The sequence below is a fragment of the Lethenteron reissneri genome, chromosome 67 (assembly GCF_015708825.2).
Source record: "Lethenteron reissneri isolate LAM-NWPU_2019-01 chromosome 67, ASM1570882v1, whole genome shotgun sequence".
Taxonomy (NCBI): Eukaryota; Metazoa; Chordata; class Hyperoartia; order Petromyzontiformes; family Petromyzontidae; genus Lethenteron; species Lethenteron reissneri.
The window spans coordinates 2008121-2025416 of NC_083845.1; the positions used below are offsets into that span (position 1 = coordinate 2008121).

The window sequence follows — 17296 nt, forward strand, 5'->3', positions numbered from 1 at the left end:
CATAGCAATTTTTTATAGAAATATATTGGGGGGGGGGGGGGGGTGACATTTTGAGTGTGGCTGCGTGAAGCTGGGTGAGTGTGGGTGAGTGTGGCTGGGTGCGTGTGGGTGAGTGAGGCTGGGTGAGTGTGTGTGAGTGTGGGTGAGTGAGGCTGGGTGAGTGAGGCTGGGTGAGTGTGGGTGAGGCTGGGTGAGTGTGGGTGAGTGTGGGTGCGTGTGGCTGGGTGAGTGTGGGTGAGTGTGGCTGAGTGAGGCTGGGTGACTGTGGGTGAGTGTGGGGTGAGTGAGGCTGGGTGAGTGTGGGTGAGTGTGGGTGCGTGTGGGTGAGTGTGGGTGCGTGAGGCTGGGTGAGGCTGGGTGAGTGTGGGTGAGTGTGGGTGCGTGAGGCTGGGTGAGTGTGGGTGGGTGAGGCTGGGTGAGTGTGGGTGAGTGTGGGTGCGTGAGGGTGAGTGTGGGTGCGTGAGGCTGGGTGAGTGTGGGTGGGTGAGTGTGGCTGAGTGAGGCTGGGTGAGTGTGGGTGGGTGAGGCTGGGTGAGTGTGGGTGAGTGTGGGTGCGTGAGGCTGAGTGAGGCTGGGTGAGGCTGGGGGAGTGTGGGTGAGTGTGGGTGGGTGAGTGTGGCTGAGTGAGGCTGGGTGAGGCTGGGGGAGTGTGGGTGAGTGTGGGTGGGTGAGTGTGGCTGAGTGAGGCTGGGTGAGTGTGGCTGCGTGGGTCTGGGTGAGTAGGCGGACAAATGCATCACCACAGCTCTCGGCAATGATCTCGAGGTGTGGCGACGGACACGCAGCGAGTCGAACCGGTTTCAGAGACAGCAGCTCGACGCACAGGCGACTGCGCATCGAGTGGACGCGACCCACCCCGTTGCTGGCAGCGTGGGGGGAATACAAAATACAATGCACACGCACTCATCCAGCAGTGGAGTTGCCTGAGGGCTTGTGCACCTATAAATCCCGCAGGTGCGTGGTGAGCAGTGGTGAGCGGTGGTGAGCGTGTGGGTGAGTGATGTGGGTGAGCGTGTGGTGAGTGATGTGGTGAATGATGGAAAGTGGTGAGTAACGTGGTGAGCGATAGTAAGTGATGGTGGTGGGTAGCGGTGATAAGGTGAGTTGGTGGTGAGTGATGGTAAGTGATGTGGGGTGAGTCATGGCGAGTGGTGGGGGGGTGAGCATTCCTCACCAACCCGTCGTGACATCACGTACCTGCGTCACGTGACCCAGTGCTGCCACACCTGTGGTGGATGTGACGTCACTCGAGTTCCCAGGTAGGTGCCGTGTGTGTGTGTTCATGTCCGTGTGGCGCGTAAACATCGCCACTGGGGAGACAAAGGCGGCCGGGCGTGCTGCTGGTCGCTCACCTCCTCGTGCGCCGTGCCGCCCTTCATAGGTGATACTCGCTAACAGCACTTTCCCCAACAGTCTGTTAGGGCTACACGGGGGGTCTTTGTCTTTGTGCCTGTATACGTGTGCGTATGAATATTTGCATAGGGGTAAGTGCGTGTGTCTACAGGTGTGTGTGTGTGTGTCTACAGGTGTGTGTGTGTGTTACAGGTGTGTGTGTGTTACAGGTGTGTGTGTGTGTCTTTGCATGGAGTAGGGAGCGGTGACGTTGCGGTTAGCACACAGCGCTACGAACTAGGCGATTCCCGCTCACGGCCACCAACATCAGTGACTATTAACTGAACCGGTCCTGGGCCTCCCCTAGGTCGACTCAGCCGCAAATTAGTACCTGGCGCGGTGTTAAGTAAACATCGCCACTGGGGAGACAAAGGCGGTCCGGCGTGGTGCTGGCCACCCACCCCCTCGTGTGCCGTTCATAGGTGCGACTCGCGAACAGCACTTGCCCCAACAGTCTGTTAAGGCTATACGGGTGATCTTTGTCTTTGTTTATAGCTGTATGTGTGTTTACAATGTGTGTGTGTGTTTACGTTCTGTGTGTTTACGTCTGTGTTTATAGCTGTGTGTGTGTTTGTGTTTACAATGTGTGTGTGTTTACAGTCTGTGTGTTTATGTATTTACAATCTGTGTGTGTGTTTACAATGTATGTGTTTACAATCTGTGCGTGTTTACAGTCTGTCTGTGTGTAGCTGTATGTGTGTGTGTGTTTAGAAGGCGTGTGTTTGTCTGTTTATAGCTACGTGTGTATGTTTACAATCTGTGTTGATGTGTGTGTTTACATGTCTGTGTGTAAAGTTGTATGTGTTTCGGGTTATCTCTGATTTATAGTGGGAAGCAGTCGTGTAGTTGTGATTTATTATTTTTTGTTTTATTTTATTTTTCTACCTTCGTGACTTTATCGAAAGAACCAAAGAGCACAGTAGTGTAGTTGTTCGCGTTGCTATTCCCACTCACGGTCCCCTAGGTCGACTCTGCTTCAAATGAGTACCTGGTGCGATGTGTAAACATCGGCACGAGGGAGACAAAGGCGGTCGGGCGTGGTGCTGGCCACCCACCCCCTCGTGTGCTCGCTAATAGCACTGGTCCCAAAAGTATGTTACGGCTGTACGGGGCATCTTTATATTTTGTATGTTTATGTACGTATGTATGTCTTTGTATGTTAATGTATTTGTGTGTGAACAAGTATGTGTGTGTTTGGTTACGTGTCTGTGTTTACAGGTGTTGTTACAGGAGTGTGCGTTGTGTATCTGTGTGATGGTGCCTGTGCGTCTAGGTGTGTATGTGGAAAGCTCTGTATATGTGTGTGGGTGTGTATGTGTGTATGTATATGTAGGTCTGTATGTGTCTGTATGTGTATGTATGTGTGTGTATGTGTGTATGTGTGTGTGTATGCGTGTATGGGGAGCGGTAGTGCAGTGGTTAGCGCTACGCTGCGCTATGAACCCGGCGATCCGGATTCGATTCCCGCTCACGGCCCACACTAGTGACTATTATCTGAACCGGTCCAGGGCCTCCCCTCGATCGACTCAGCCTCAAATGAGTACCTGGTGTGGTGTGTAAACATCGCTACTGGGGAGATAAAGGCGGTCAGGCGTGGTTCTGGCCACCCATCCCCTCGTGTGCCGTTCCGGCCTTCATAGGTGCTCTTTCCCCTACAGTCTGTTAAGGCTATACGGGGGATCTTTGTCTTTGTGTATGTGTGTGTATATATGTATATGTGTGTATGTGTATAGGTGTGTAGGTCTGTATCTGTGTGTATATGTATATGTGTGTTATTGTGTTTGTATGTGTGTAGGTCTATATGTGTATGTGTGTGTATGTGTGTGTGTAGGTGTGTGAGTGTGTATGTGTGCGTGTATGTATGTGTAACTATGCGCGTGCGTCCGTGTGTTGATGTCGTCAGTCACGGAAGAGATTTGTGGTTTAGGCATTTGGTTCGTGACAACCACAGGTGTATGCAGGTGAGTGAGTGTACAGGTGAGTGTACAGGTCCGTGTGTGATACAGGTATGTGTGTGTGGTACAGGTTTGTGTGTGTGTATGTTGAGAGTGGTGGCGCAAAGGTTAGCGTGCTGCGCTACGAACCGGGTAAGCCGAGTTCGATTCCTGCTCTCAGTCAACACCAGTGACGATTATTTGAATAGGTCCTGGGCCTCCCCGAGGGAGACAAAGGCAGTCGGGCGTGGTGCTGGCCCAGCCACCTTCTCGTGTGCCTTTCCAGCCTTCATAGGTGCTCGCTTACAGCACTTGCCCCAACGGTCTGTTTAGATTATACGGTGGGGGTCTTTATTTCGCGTGTGTATTGTTGTCTCACTGATTTATTTACTTTTAAACGTTGTATAATTATTTATATTATGTTCAAGTGGCTGAAGTGTAAAGGTGACGTAAGTACTTCCAGGAGATGCGTTGGTCTTTGTAGTAGTGTCCGTACACCTAGCCTGGCACGGGTGATGTGGGTTAAAAAAAACCCATATAATTCGCATTAAGTGGTTAGGGGCCGTCCATAAATGACGTCACGCACCTAAGGGGGGGTCATACATTTGTGACGATGTGTGACGAAGGGGGGGGGGGGGGTCAAAAATCATCCAAAATTGCGTGACGTCATTTATGGACGGCCCCTTAAAATGTATTTATTGTGCCCGCTATATGTGTGTGTTTCAGTCATGTGTGTAGTCAGTGTACGTATATGGGTGTGTGTGTCTTTGTATGGGAAAGCGCTGGTCCAGTGGTTAGAACGCTGCGCTACGAATCTGGCGAGCTGAGTTCGATTACTGTTCGCGGTTAACACCAGTGACGATTATCTGAACTGGTCACGGGCCTCCCGTAGGTTGAATCAGCCTCAAATGAGTACCTGGTGCGGTGTGTAGTAAGCATCGCCACGAGGGAGACAAAGGCGGTCGAGCGTGGTGCTGGGCACCCACCCCCTCGCGTGCCGTTCTAGCCTTAATAGGTGCTCGCTAACAGCACTTGCCCCTACAGTCTGTGACGGCTACACGGGGGGTCTTTGTGTATCAACCCATGGCACCTGGGGTCTGTCCCGTGACCTCTGGTGAGAGCCCTCGACACTTCACGTGGCTTCAGAGTGCACCTAGCCTGGCGCTGTGATGACGTCACAGCCACTGAGTGACGATCGTGGCTGTGTTAGTTCATGTATCTATTGTATGTACAGTAGTTTGTGGTAACAGTGTCGTGCATAGCATATAGTAGTGTGTAATGTTGTAAATATAGCAGTGTGTTGTAAAATATGGTGTGTATTCGTGTAGTATATAGTGTAATATGTGGTGTATCGTGTGTTGTAAGTGTGAGACGTAGTGTCGTGTGAGGGTGAAGGCAGTGAGGTTGGCCTGAGTGTGGCGAGTATGGGGTGAGTGTGGTGAGTATGGGGTGAGTGTGGTGAGTATGGGGTGAGTGTGGTGAGTATGGGGTGAGTGTGGTGAGTATGGGGTGAGTGTGGCGAGTATGGGGTGAGTGTGGTGAGGCTGAGGTGAGGCTGAAGTGAGCGTGAGCAGGGGGTGTGTAAGACTGTGTGTATGTCGCGAGATTAGTGTTCAGTGTGAGGAGCTGGTACTATTTTCCAGAGGTGTGGACTCGAGTCATGTGACTTGGACTCGAGTCAGACTCGAGTCATGAATTTGATGACTTCAGACTCGACTTGGACTTGCATAACAATGACTTTGTCCCACCTCTGAGGTGTGGACTCGAGTCATGTGACTTGGACTCGAGTCAGACTCGAGTCATGAATTTGATGACTTCAGACTCGACTTGGACTTGCATAACAATGACTTTGTCCCACCTCTGAGGTGTGGACTCGAGTCATGTGACTTGGACTCGAGTCAGACTCGAGTCATGAATTTGATGACTTCAGACTCGACTTGGACTTGCATAACAATGACTTTGTCCCACCTCTGCTATTTTCTATCAAATACCACGGTGGAAACACCCAACCTATCTTGTGCAGGAGGCCCCAGAGGGATGGGCGTTCATGACGCCCCATTGCCAAACCCCACATGGCGAAACGAGACTGTTGAAAAATAGAACGTATACAGAGTAGACTCGATTATCCACTTATGGTTTATCCGATTTGCGGATTTACCGTGCACCTGAGATTTTGACATAAATTAAGAACTTGTAGATTTTCCCTTAAGCCCAAATCAATAATCTAAAAACAGTTATACTTTGTTATACTTGGAAATGTTTATTACAAGTTACGTGCTTAAACCAAACAAATATCTGCTCCAGTTATTCCGAAATCAAGGTGATCTCCTCTACAATACAGTAGTTGCATGTTTTTACAGCAGCGGGTGGAGTTTGATTGTTGTTGATTGGCGTGGCTCTGCTCGTGTCCACTTAGTGGGCCGAATCTTCTGCACGGGAGCAGGAAAAGTGTTATTGTTGAGCACGCGCATCGATCAGATCGTTAGTATTCGTTCTAAATCGAAAGAGTACCAATCAAACTCGTCAGTTGTGCTTCATTTTGAGTGATTCATCTGATCAGTTATTTTGTGAGTTTTCATTGACGAAGCTGTGTGATGGCATAGAAACTTAAACATAATTGACACCTATATTATTGTTTTTTGGCATCGATATCCGCAGAAAATTGGTATTTATGAGTTATCCGTGATTTAGAATCATCTGCTTCCATCCTCCCCATCGAGAAGCTACTGTACTTCATATTTATTTCTTATTTCGTGACTTTCATTCCTTTTTTCTCTATTTCGAATTATTATCGTGTTTTTGTATTGTTTGTTGTTGCAACGTTCTGACCCCATGCCCCAACTGGACATCTGTGAAAAAAGAGCTTCATAAGCTCATTAGGATTCCTCCTCCAATCGTCTAAACATAGATTCTGGTTGGGACTCTGAACCACCCCCTCCTCGGAGTTCCTCGAAAAACAAAAAGCCACTGTGGTTGGCCACGTGGAATGTGCGAATGCCTCCTGTGGACGAAAGGCTGTCACTCCTCTGTCGGGAACTGGACCCGTGCCTGGATTTGTGTGGAGCACAGGAGGTCCTGTGGACTGGTTATGGCTCCAGTCATCGTGAGGGGTGGACAGTCTTCCACTCGGGGCAGGAAGCTGCCCAACAAGGAGTGGCTCTGCTTTTGAACAAGAACATGAAAGGGGGTATGGAAGCGGGGTGTAGGAAGCCGTGAGTCCCAGGCTGCTGTGAGCTCGCCTCCCCATCAACGGGAAGCGAGGAATGGGGGTGGTGGCTTGCGCCCCAACCAAAGATGAACATCAGTGGAGGGATGCAGACAAGGCCGTTGAGTCGGATACCTTATACAGCCTGCTGTCTCATGTGCTGGCTAAAGTGGCCCCTTGGGATAGAGTCATTCTGTTGGGTGACTTTAATGTCTGAATGGGTCAAGATGCCTGCACCTAGGCTGGAGTGATCGGAAGGCATGGGCCAGACCAGCTCAATAACAGCGATAAGGATGCTGCTAAACTTCTGTGCAAACCATGGGCTTGTCATTACCAACACATTGTTCTGGTATCGGAACATCCACATAACATCATGGATGCATGCTGGGTCCAAGCAAGAACATCTGCTGGACTACATAGTGATGGAACTACAAATGCGGGCCCTCGTCCTTAACATCAGGCCAGGGCTCTAACCCCCAGAAACGGGTTTTCAGGTTTGCTCAGGACTTTGGGGAGGGGGAAATCCTGAGCTTATATAACATGGGTAATTTGGGATTGACCCTGCTGGGATTGCAATACCTCAAATATTGTAGGAAGTAGGAAACCCTGAGAGTGACTGGCTGACGTTGCCATCTGTTGAGGAAGTGTGAAAGGCGATCCAGAGCGTGAGACCACATAGAGCCCTGGGCGGAGACGATCTCTGAAGTGAACTCCTTTTGGGAGGGTGGTATTTGTGTGCAGGCTGCCCTATATGACATCACTGCTATTTTCTGGTCCATCGGATGGCTTCCGCAGGATTGGAAGGATGCCCTGATGCTTCCCTTCTTTAAGAAAGGGGACCACACAAATTGTAACAACTGCAGGGGCATCTCCCTCCCCAGTATACTGGGAAAAGTCCTGGCAAGGATTCTCATCGCCTTGCCAGGCACACTGAGGAGAGGCTTGCAGACTGGGGCGGTCCTGCACTGACACCATATTCTGTCTATCTGCTACAGCAGAGGTATAGGGAATTTCAACGTGACCTCCATCTCTACACTATTGACCTCGTCAAGGCCTATGGTACACTACTAGGCCAGGGCTCTGGGTTATTCTAAATGCTTTTGGGGTCCATGACCCTCTTCTCACAACCATGCAGGACCTTCATGATGGTGGGCAGGCCCAGGTAAAGTTGCATGGTTGGGAGACAGACCCATTCCCTGTTCACATTGGAATGGGACAGGGATGTGCTCAGGCCTCTACATAATTGAACGCAATTTTTTACACTATGTAGTTCATGATGCTTTATATGGCTGTACCGGAGGAATTTCCATCTGGTATAGATACAAAGGGAGGCTGATCGATGCCTGGGTGCAGTAAAGGGATGGCTCCCTATTGGTCAACCATGTTGCATATGCTGATGATCTGGGAGTTGCCGCTGACTCATTAGTTGGATACTTTGATGCAGAACTTACTAAGAGATGGGACCTTAGCATCAGTCTCGCAAATTAAAGCACTTTCCTGGGATTTGATCTCTACCCCCTCCACTCCCTATTGGTGGAGTCTTCTTGGCCACGTTCATGCCCCCCCCCCCCGTTCTTTGCTTGCGAAACATGGAGTCCTTTGGATAAACATCTGCGCAGGTTAAAAACATTCAGGTTGGCCTACCTACGATCAATCCAGGGTTTAGCTAGGATGGATTGTGTGAGGAGCTCACAAATCCTTGAAAGATTTGGACACATTCCCTTTGGTGAACTCCTGCGTTGGTTGGGTCATGTTGCCTGCATGCCCAGCCACCGCATGTCCAAGCAGTTTCTGCTTGGCTAGATAGTGGGGGCTTAACGGGCGTGGGACGGGCTAGAGAAAAGATGGAATGATGTGGAACAGGAGAATGTAGATCTGAGTGGACTTGCCAATGACAGGCTTCAGTTTCAGTTTAATTTATTAGGTATAACCCTGTGAGCCATGCCGCTCTTGACTCGGGTGCAACCGCAACAAAACAAAGACATGAACAAGAAACATCTTAAAGTGACTACACACACCAGAAAAATCCTGGAAAAAACAGCAAAGTCTTCCAGAAAAAACTAAATCAGCCTCTGTAGAGGAGGCTCGTGAAGGATGCTACTGGGCAGTGTTGGAAGTAGTTACCCTCTAAAGTGCATGTGGGCAGCGGTGACGCAGTATTGTGACTCATATATAGTGACTGTGGTGTCTATGAACCAATCGCAACCAATATCCACAATCCTCACCTCTTCCCCTCATTCCTGAACCCTGACCCCTCAAACCCTTACCTCAATCTCTCACCCTTGAACCCTGAACCCAACATTTTTCACCTTCATCCATCACATCCATCTATCAACTTTCACCTCTACTGCTCACCCCAATCCCTCGCTCCAATCCCATCACCCTTAAAACCTCTCCCCAATTCCCAAATCCCTTTGCCCTCTGCTGTCAATCCTCCCCTCCTTCACCTCCATTCATGACCTTCGGCCCTGGATGTTACCCCCCTCCTTGACTCCCACAGCCACCCTCCTCCCCAACCAGCAAACAACCCCACCCCCCCGCCCACTGTAACCCCTCGACTGGGCAACCAGAAGGAAGAGATGGCCGCCCGGCTACCGGACGTGACGGAGCAGGCGATGGCGAGGGACGAGGGCGCGGGGCGGTCTGGGAGGAGGAAAGACCTCGGCGGGTTCGCCGACTCGGCCAAGAGCGCCACCGCCGCCTCTGCCACCCCGGTGTACTTCCTGCTGCACAGCCCCGTGGCGCTGGCGCTGGGCGTGGTGCAGCTCGTGCTCGCCTGTGCCGTGCTCGCGCTCGGCTTCGTCGACATGGCCATGCGGCGGCAGACGGCGCTCGTGCAGACACGCATCCCCATCGTGGCCGGCGCGGTGAGCGGGACGGCGCGCGTTGCGAGGGACTGTGATGATGACGATGATGATGATGACGACGACGATGATGACGACGATGATGATAATAATGATTGTGATGATGACGATGATGATGATTGTGATGACGACGATAATGACGATGATTATGATGTTGACAAAGACGACAATGACGACTATAATGATGATGTAAACGTCAGTGCTTTCTCCCGAAAAATGGCTATGAGCCGGACACGCTGACACCATCACGCCCATTCAATGGTTATTCACGCCCACATCGAGTAGCCCCACCCACCACTGGTAGCTCCGCCCACCGCTCAGGTAGCCCTGCCCCCCTCTAGCCGAAGCATGTGTAGGTGACGAGGGCAGGAGAGAGCTTAGATGATGGCAAGAGAATGAGAATCAGAATCTGTATTTATTCTGGAGGAATCCGATGAGCTATGAAGCTCTTTTTCACAGATGTCGAGGAAGCTCCTCCTCCACACTGCCCAACCTCTTGCCCAACGGCCAGAACTCTGCCGAATGAGCCGAAGGATGGAGTCGATGCTCCCTCCCTCCCTCCCAACAGCCACAACCAGAGTCTCGCCCTCCCCCAATTATGCTCGCACCTTCACGGTTGAAGAGAGGTGTCTCTCCATAGACTCATTGCGAAGCCTCTGATGATGGTGGTCGTCATCGTCGTTGTTGTATGCGTGGGTGTGGATGTCGCTCACTCGAACGTAGCCGCGCCTGACGCTCCTCCTCCTCTGCCCTGTGTCCGTAGCTGCTGGCCGTGCCCGGAGTCCTCGCGCTCTCCGCGGGCTTCAACAAAAACATCAACGTGGTGCGTGCGCGTGTGTGTGCGCGTACGTGCGTGTGTGCGCGTACGTGCGTGTGTGCGCATACGTGCGTGTGTGCACGTACGTGCGTGTGTGCGTGCATGTGTGTCATTGCAGATGGGGAGTAATAGCTTTAACGGTTAGCGTATTGTGCTACGAAGCCAACGATCCTGAGTTCAATTCCCGCTCACGGCCAACACCGGTGACAATTATCTGAACTGGTCCTGGGCGTCCCCTCTTTGTCCTCATAGTCTGTTCAAGGCTACATGGGGGATCTTTGGTGTGTTTAGTGGGCCCGGGCAGGTGCAAACACAACCTGCATCTCATCGGTAATGCCGGTCGGTAACGCTGCCGGTGGTCATGAGTAATGCCACTTACAGCCACCACAGTGGCCAATGGGGAGATCTGGATGTAAACACTTTTGTTTTTACTTCTATTTTACCAGGTAAGGCCCACTAAGCTATGTAGATCTTTCTTCTTGGTTCTTTCGGTAAAGTCACGTAGAAGGGAAGTAGTAAAATAATAAAAAGAAAACATAATGAAATAATTCTCACGACGTTTCGGCCACAACGCAAGCAGCCGTCCTCAGGTGAAACCAGGTCTGTCGAGGCGACAGAGTCTGAATGAAACAGCACACGTGCTTGGAGCATATATATAAGCTGGGTTGGAAGGGGGGGGGGGAAGGGCGCCTTGACAAAATAATTTGCATATCAAGAGGAATTTAGCATATTTATGGGAAATGCAGGTATGTGATTAGTACTACTTATGTCCGTGCATTATGCAGGATTAGCAGCATCCAACGGAGGGGATAGGGGAAATGCAGGTATGTGATTAGTACTACTTATGTCCGTGCATTATGCAGGATTAGCAGCATCCAACGGAGGGGATATGGGAAATGCAGGTATGTGATTAGTGCTACTTTGCCCGTGGATTATGCAGGATTAGCAGCATCACAGGGAGAGGATAGGGGTAGCATTAATAAAGGTAAGAAGTGTTAATAGTATGGAGCTGCAGTAACTAAAACCACCACGTAAACAACTAAAGTATAAACTACATAGTATCATCATTATATTAAATATACTCTACAATAAGCTGAGTTACTAACAGTAAGTAATACATTACAATTCTACGTCGTAAAAAATACAATATGCTTCCATCTAAACTTTATTCTCTTACATCACACGAGTCTACACCGTACTATATATTGCTATAGACAAACCCAACATTAAATTACATACTGTATTGCTATAAACCACCTTATCCATTGTAATATTACACTATGTATTATTCTACCCACCCTAATGTATATAACACTGCTGTATATTCACTATACAATTACGATACTATATATTACTTTGTACATTGTATTAAGAAAATAAATTTTTATACTATTTGTTATTATACATTGTACCGTTGACCGTCGTGTGAAAGATACTAAGAGGAAGAAACAAAATATGCCAATGCAGCGGAGCAAAGAATCCATTCCCTGCTTGCGCTGTGGCCGAAACGTCGTGAGAATTATTTTATTATGTTTTATTTTTATTATTTTACTACTTCCCTTCTACGTGACTTTACCGAAAGAACCAAGAAGATGAATCACTACAGTCACGAAAGCTTTAAATCGAAATTTATGTAGATCTTTTTCAGAAGCAACCTTGCGATCATAAATGATAGCTCAATTATGTGGCCTATCATCACGTGGAATTTTGTAGCGGCCAAATGCTCTAAAGACGTGATGTTGATTCTAAATGTGGAGGGGGAAAACCAGAGAACCCGTAGAAAAATCCACGCAACCATGGGGAGAGAGACAAGCAAACTCCAAATATAAAACAGGCATCAGGGTTGGGATTGAACCCACGACCTCCTGTATACCAGGCGAGGTAGTTAACATCTCCTACCTACCAGGGCTGGAGACCCCTCCACCTTAATTTCAATTACCACAAACCCACGATTTAAATATCAAACTAAGCTTGTGCTGGACGCCCCGCAGGGTACAGGTGTTTATGACGTATTCCTGGCCAAACCCCCATTTCGCAGAGCCAGGAGACTGAATCTGCACCCTCAGGGTTCCTCCAGAAACAGCAAAAAGTCACTGCAAGTGGCCATGTGGAATGTTCGAACACTCACTGTGGATTAGAGGCTGCCACTCACCTATTGGGAACTGTACCGGTACCGCCTGGACGTGTGTGGAATACAGTATGTCCCATGGACTGGTTCTGGCTTCATGAGTGGTGGACACTCGTATCAGGAAACTGCCAAATAATAGGGATGTGGGCTGTTGGTACAGAAGGATTTGGAGCTGAGTGGACTTGCCGAACAATGGTACCAGCGGTGTCATGATTGGCTTCTGTGGAGGAGGCTCGTGAAGGACGCTACTGAGCAGTTGGAGGCAGTCGCAGGGCAGAGGAGTGACGCTCACAACAGCGAGCAGAGCGCCGGGCAAATAAAACGCAGAAAGTCGGCACGCTGGGGAGCACAATTGGTGCATCTTCCAGTCATCTCAATCAGCCAACCCATGGCACCTGGGTTGGTCCCATCACCTTCTGCCAGCGAGCCTTTGACACTTCGCGTGGCCTCAAAATGCACCTGGCACAAGTGCCACGGTGACGTCACTGCTGACTTAGCGGTGAATGGGAGCTGTTGTGGTGGTGTGTATAGTGGGGAGCGGTGCCGCAGCGGTTAGCACGCGTCGCTCTGAACCCAGTAACCCAGGTTCGGCTCCAGCTCACGGCCAACGCCATTGATGGTTATCTGAACCGGTCCTGGGCCTCCTCTAGGTCGACTCATCCTTAAATGAGTACCTGGCGTGGTGTGTAAACATCGCCACTGGGGAGACAAAGGCGGCCGGGCGTGGTGTTGGCCACCCACCCCCACGTGAGCCGTGCCTGTCTTCATAGGTGCTCGCTAACAGCACTTGCCCCAACAATCTATACAGGCTATACAGGTGATCTTTGTGCGTGTGTGTGTGTACGCGTGTGTGTACGCCTGTGTGTGTGTACGCCTGTGTGTGTGTACGCGTGTGTGCGTGTGTGTACGTGTGTGTACGTGTGTGTACGTGTGTGTGTGTACGCGCGTGTGTGTGTGTAGGTGCTGGCGTGGCTGCTGGGCTCCCTCAGCGCCGCGGCTGCCTGCCTCGCGGTGCTCGTCTACGCCGCCCTCACGCTGCACTTCAGCCGCGACGAGCTCGCCTACATCCACTCCAGCATGGACATCTTTGTCTTCAACGAGGTGAGCGGACGCTCGCTCGCGGCACGGCTTGGCCACCGCAGTGGAAAAAAACAACCCGGGCTGGCTCGGCACGGCACCGTTGTGCGGTGGTGAAACAAAATAAAATAGAGAGGTCGCTTGGTCAATGGGCTCCACGGTGGTGAGATGTTAATTCCCTCGCCTGGGTGTGCAGTAGGTCGTCGTGGTTTCGACCCCAACCCTGACGATTCCTGTTGTATATTTGGGGTTTGCGTGTCTCTCTCGCTCTCTCTCGCCGTGGTCGCGTGAATTTTTCTCCGTGTACTCCAGGTTCCACCCCCTCCCCCCACATTGGGAATCGCTGCAGGCTATAAATGTCTACATGACGACGATGATGAGAAGCCGCTTTTGTTGACCTATCGTTTGTGATGGCCAGGTCACTTGTGTGAAAAAGAGCTACGGATAGTTCGGTGGGGCCTTACCTGGTAAAAAAATACATGTATTATACTAACAAATTTCATAATAATAAAATATAATAAAAGAACATAAATTATAATCAATGAAAGGGAAAAAAATTATATATATAATTGAAAAATAATAATGAAATAAAAAAAATGTAAAAAAGACTGCTGCTGCTGTGAATGACACGGGTGCCACCGCTGCCACCTCGCTGACCAATCGCAGTACACGGCACACGACCAGCTGGCGCGTGGCGCCAACGCGGCCCTGCTGGTGACGGCGCTGCTGAGCATGGGCTTCTGTGGCTACGCGGCGTGGTTCGCCATTCGCTGCCTGCGCCACTCCTGGGCGCCACCACACGGGGTCTGCTGCTCCTGCCTGGAGGTCGAGCTGGAGCTGGGAGCGGTGAGAGAGAGAGAGCGAGAGAGAGAGAGAGAGTGTGATTGTGGGCATGCAACTCAAACTATGGACCACATAGTAAACCCATAGAGATACAACATAGAGACTCATAGAGACCCATAGAGATACAGAGACACATTGAGACCCATAGCGAAACACAGGTATATTAAAGGCAAGTCACAGTCGTGGCACTTTCTCAATGCAACCCAAACTCGGACCATATATGATTTGAAGCTTTCGTGACTGCAGGAATTACTCTTTGGTTCTTTTGGCGAAGTCATGTAGAAAGAAAATAAATTAAATAATAGAATACGACGTTTCGATTGCAATACAAGCAGTCGTCATCAGGTAGAACACAATTTGAGAGAGAGACAAAACACAGACACGGAGACACACAGACAGACACACAAGCAGAGAGACACAACACAGAGACACACAGACACACAAGCAGAGAGACACAACACAGAGACACACAGACACACAAGCAGAGAGACACAACACAGAGACACAGAGAAAGACAACTCAGGGTAAGAGGGCAGGGCTCGATATCGTCTCCCTGAGGCTGTGGAAGTGGCCATTGTATTGTGAGAGATTAGCATGTCAAGGATGCATTGGTGACAGAGCGAGTAGGACATCCAGCCTGTCAATACAACCTAGTAAAGCAACTCAGAGAGTCAGCTAACATCGTTGATATTTACACGATTTAACCCAAAAAAACCTCGATTATGAAGCCTTACCATGGGCTAGACGGGTAAGCTTTGTCTGGGTTGACCTCGTGTGTCCGTACACAGGTGGCCCTGCTCGATGAGGACGACGACAACGACGACTCTTTCCTGCACACGGAGCTCTCCGACCTTTCACCTGATCCAGGTGAGAACCCGGCCCTCGAGAGTCGAGCGCCCCTCACTGGCTCCTCGGTGTGTGTCTATGGCGACCTTTTTTGCCGGTAGTTTAGTTTTTGCTTTATTTTCAGGCAATAAAACAGGAGTTGTGTTAAGCACCAAATAGATAATACGTTTTGCAAGGCATCAAGTCTGCATGAACCCACATGGACTTGTGGCGAGTATGTGTGGTTGTTTATTGCCAGAAAGGGTAAAGCCTCTTCTGATTTTCTTAATTCTTGATTCGAGCAAGAAGGTACAGTGCTCGACCCGAGCTTTAAGTGCACCGATCCTTGTATTGTCTTTGCACTATCTTGATTTGAAGCTTTCGTGACTGCAGAAATCCAAACTCTTTGTTTTTTTCGGTAAAGTCACGTGGGTATAAAATACAATAATTGGTGATTTATTTTATTTTTTCTCCACGTGACTTTACCGAAAGCACCAAAAAGTATGTCGTTGTACTGGTGAGACAAGGCCATAAAGACAGCTGTGTAGGCCAATCGGCTGCAAAGACAATGTTTACATTATCAGAGCCATGTTTGTTTGCATGTTTTGCCACAAGCACTGTGTGTAGTTGATGCAGACTTGATGCCTTGAACCTGGGAGTGGTGTTTTCTCCCCACTGCCGGCATTTATAGGTGATCACTAACAGCACTTGCCTCAAAAGTTTATTAAGGCTATATGGGGTGTCTTTGTGGGGAGCAGTGGCACAGCGATTAGCGCGCTGTGCTATAAACCCGGCTAACCGAGTTTAATTCCTGCTCACGGCCAACACCGGTGAAGATGATCTGAACCCGTCTCCGCCTGAAATGAGTACCTGGTGCGGTGCGTCACCATCGCCGCTGTTGTGGCAAAGGCGGCCGGGCGTGGTGCTGGCCACCCACCCCTCGTGTGCCGTGCCGGCCTTCATAGGCGCTGCTCGCTAACAGCACTTGCCCCTACCGTTTGCTTCGGTTACACTTGGGATCTTCGTCTTTTTGTAATGGCACAGGGGCTGTGCATGTACATGGCTCTGTGTCTTCATCTGCATCGCGTTGTCTCTGTGTCTCTGTCTGTGTCTGTAGGGGAGAGTGCACGAACTTCGTTCAGCACATCCGTCCTTGTGCAGCAGAACCCTGATGATGACATTGGTGGTGATGGTGGCGATGGGGTTGGCAAGAGCCTGGGGTGAGGGTGAAACTGAGATTCACACCCTCACCACACACTCAACACACCCTCGCCACACCCTCACCACACACTCACCACACCGTCACCTCCTCACCGCACCCTCACTTAACCCTAGCCTCATCCTTACCTTACCTCACTATCAACTCACCCTTACCTCACCTACAGCAGGTGATGGGTGAAAGTCTCTTTTTGGGAAGTGGGGCTACAATATTATTTAGAGGGGGTGGGGTGAATTTTTTTAAAATAAATATTTTAAAATAAAACGTGTTTGAATCAATGTTGTAAAATATAAATGTCTAGAAACAAGAGGGGGGGGGGGTGCCAGGTCCCCACTGACAGAGCACGCGGTGGGCACACAGAGCCAAGGGTACCCCCCCACCCCACGTGCCCCCCACCCACGCCCCCTCCTCATCCCCCCCCCCCACGCTCCCTTCCCACCCCCACTACGCTCCCCCACATGCTCCCTCTACCCCCACCACGCTCCCCCACACGCCCCCTCCACCCCCATCACGTGCCCCCCATGTGCCCCGAACGCGCCCCCTCCACCCCCACCACGCTACCCCCCGTGGCCCCTCCACCCCCACCACGCTCCCCCCTGTACCCCTTCCATCTCCATCACGTGCCCCCCACACGCCCCCAAAGCGACCCCTCCTCGCACGAGCCCTCCCCACGCCCCCTCCACCCCCACAACGCTCCCCCCCGTGCCCCCTCCACCCCCACCACGCACCCCCCACGTGCCCCCCACGCGCCCCCCCAAGCACCCCCCCCGCACGAGCCCACCCCTCCACGTGCCCCCTGCCCCGTGGTGGTGGGCGGCCACGCGGCGCCCACTCAGGACCCGTGGGCCTCGGTAAATCGTTGTCGGCGCCCTCCTCGCTCCCCGTGGCGGGCTCCTGGCGTCCGCTCGACGCACGGTCGCGGTCGATGCTCGTCCCGTGCCGTCATCTCTCCCTTCCTCGCGCTGGTTCGGCTTCTGCGGTGGCTCTCGGAC

At 50.9% G+C, this 17296-nt stretch overlaps 1 protein-coding gene across 2 annotated transcripts; it reads left to right on the forward strand.

Moving 5' to 3' along the window:
* Positions 1-1251: 1251 nt before the first annotated feature.
* LOC133360060 (uncharacterized) lies at positions 1252-16741 on the forward strand. Of its 2 annotated transcripts, XM_061578643.1 has the most exons (7): positions 1252-1381; positions 9032-9398; positions 10159-10218; positions 13301-13441; positions 14084-14263; positions 15049-15127; positions 16203-16740. In XM_061578643.1, exons 2-7 carry the CDS (start codon positions 9111-9113, stop codon positions 16307-16309), a joined length of 855 nt encoding a protein of 284 aa, XP_061434627.1. In that variant the 5' UTR covers positions 1252-1381; positions 9032-9110; the 3' UTR covers positions 16310-16740. The 2 variants fall into 2 exon arrangements, with proteins under 2 accessions (XP_061434627.1, XP_061434626.1); XM_061578642.1 differs by lacking the exon at positions 1252-1381 and having other exon boundaries at positions 8221-9398; positions 16203-16741.
* The last annotated feature ends 555 nt before the right edge of the window (positions 16742-17296 follow it).

Coding starts and splice junctions, on each gene's coding strand:
- LOC133360060 (XM_061578643.1), top strand. CDS start 9,111: ATGGCCGCCCGGCTACCGGACGTGACGGAGCAGGCGATGGCGAGGGAC. Junction 9,399..10,158: donor TCCCCATCGTGGCCGGCGCG/GTGAGCGGGACG, acceptor CTGTGTCCGTAG/CTGCTGGCCGTGCCCGGAGT. Junction 14,264..15,048: donor TCGAGCTGGAGCTGGGAGCG/GTGAGAGAGAGA, acceptor GTCCGTACACAG/GTGGCCCTGCTCGATGAGGA.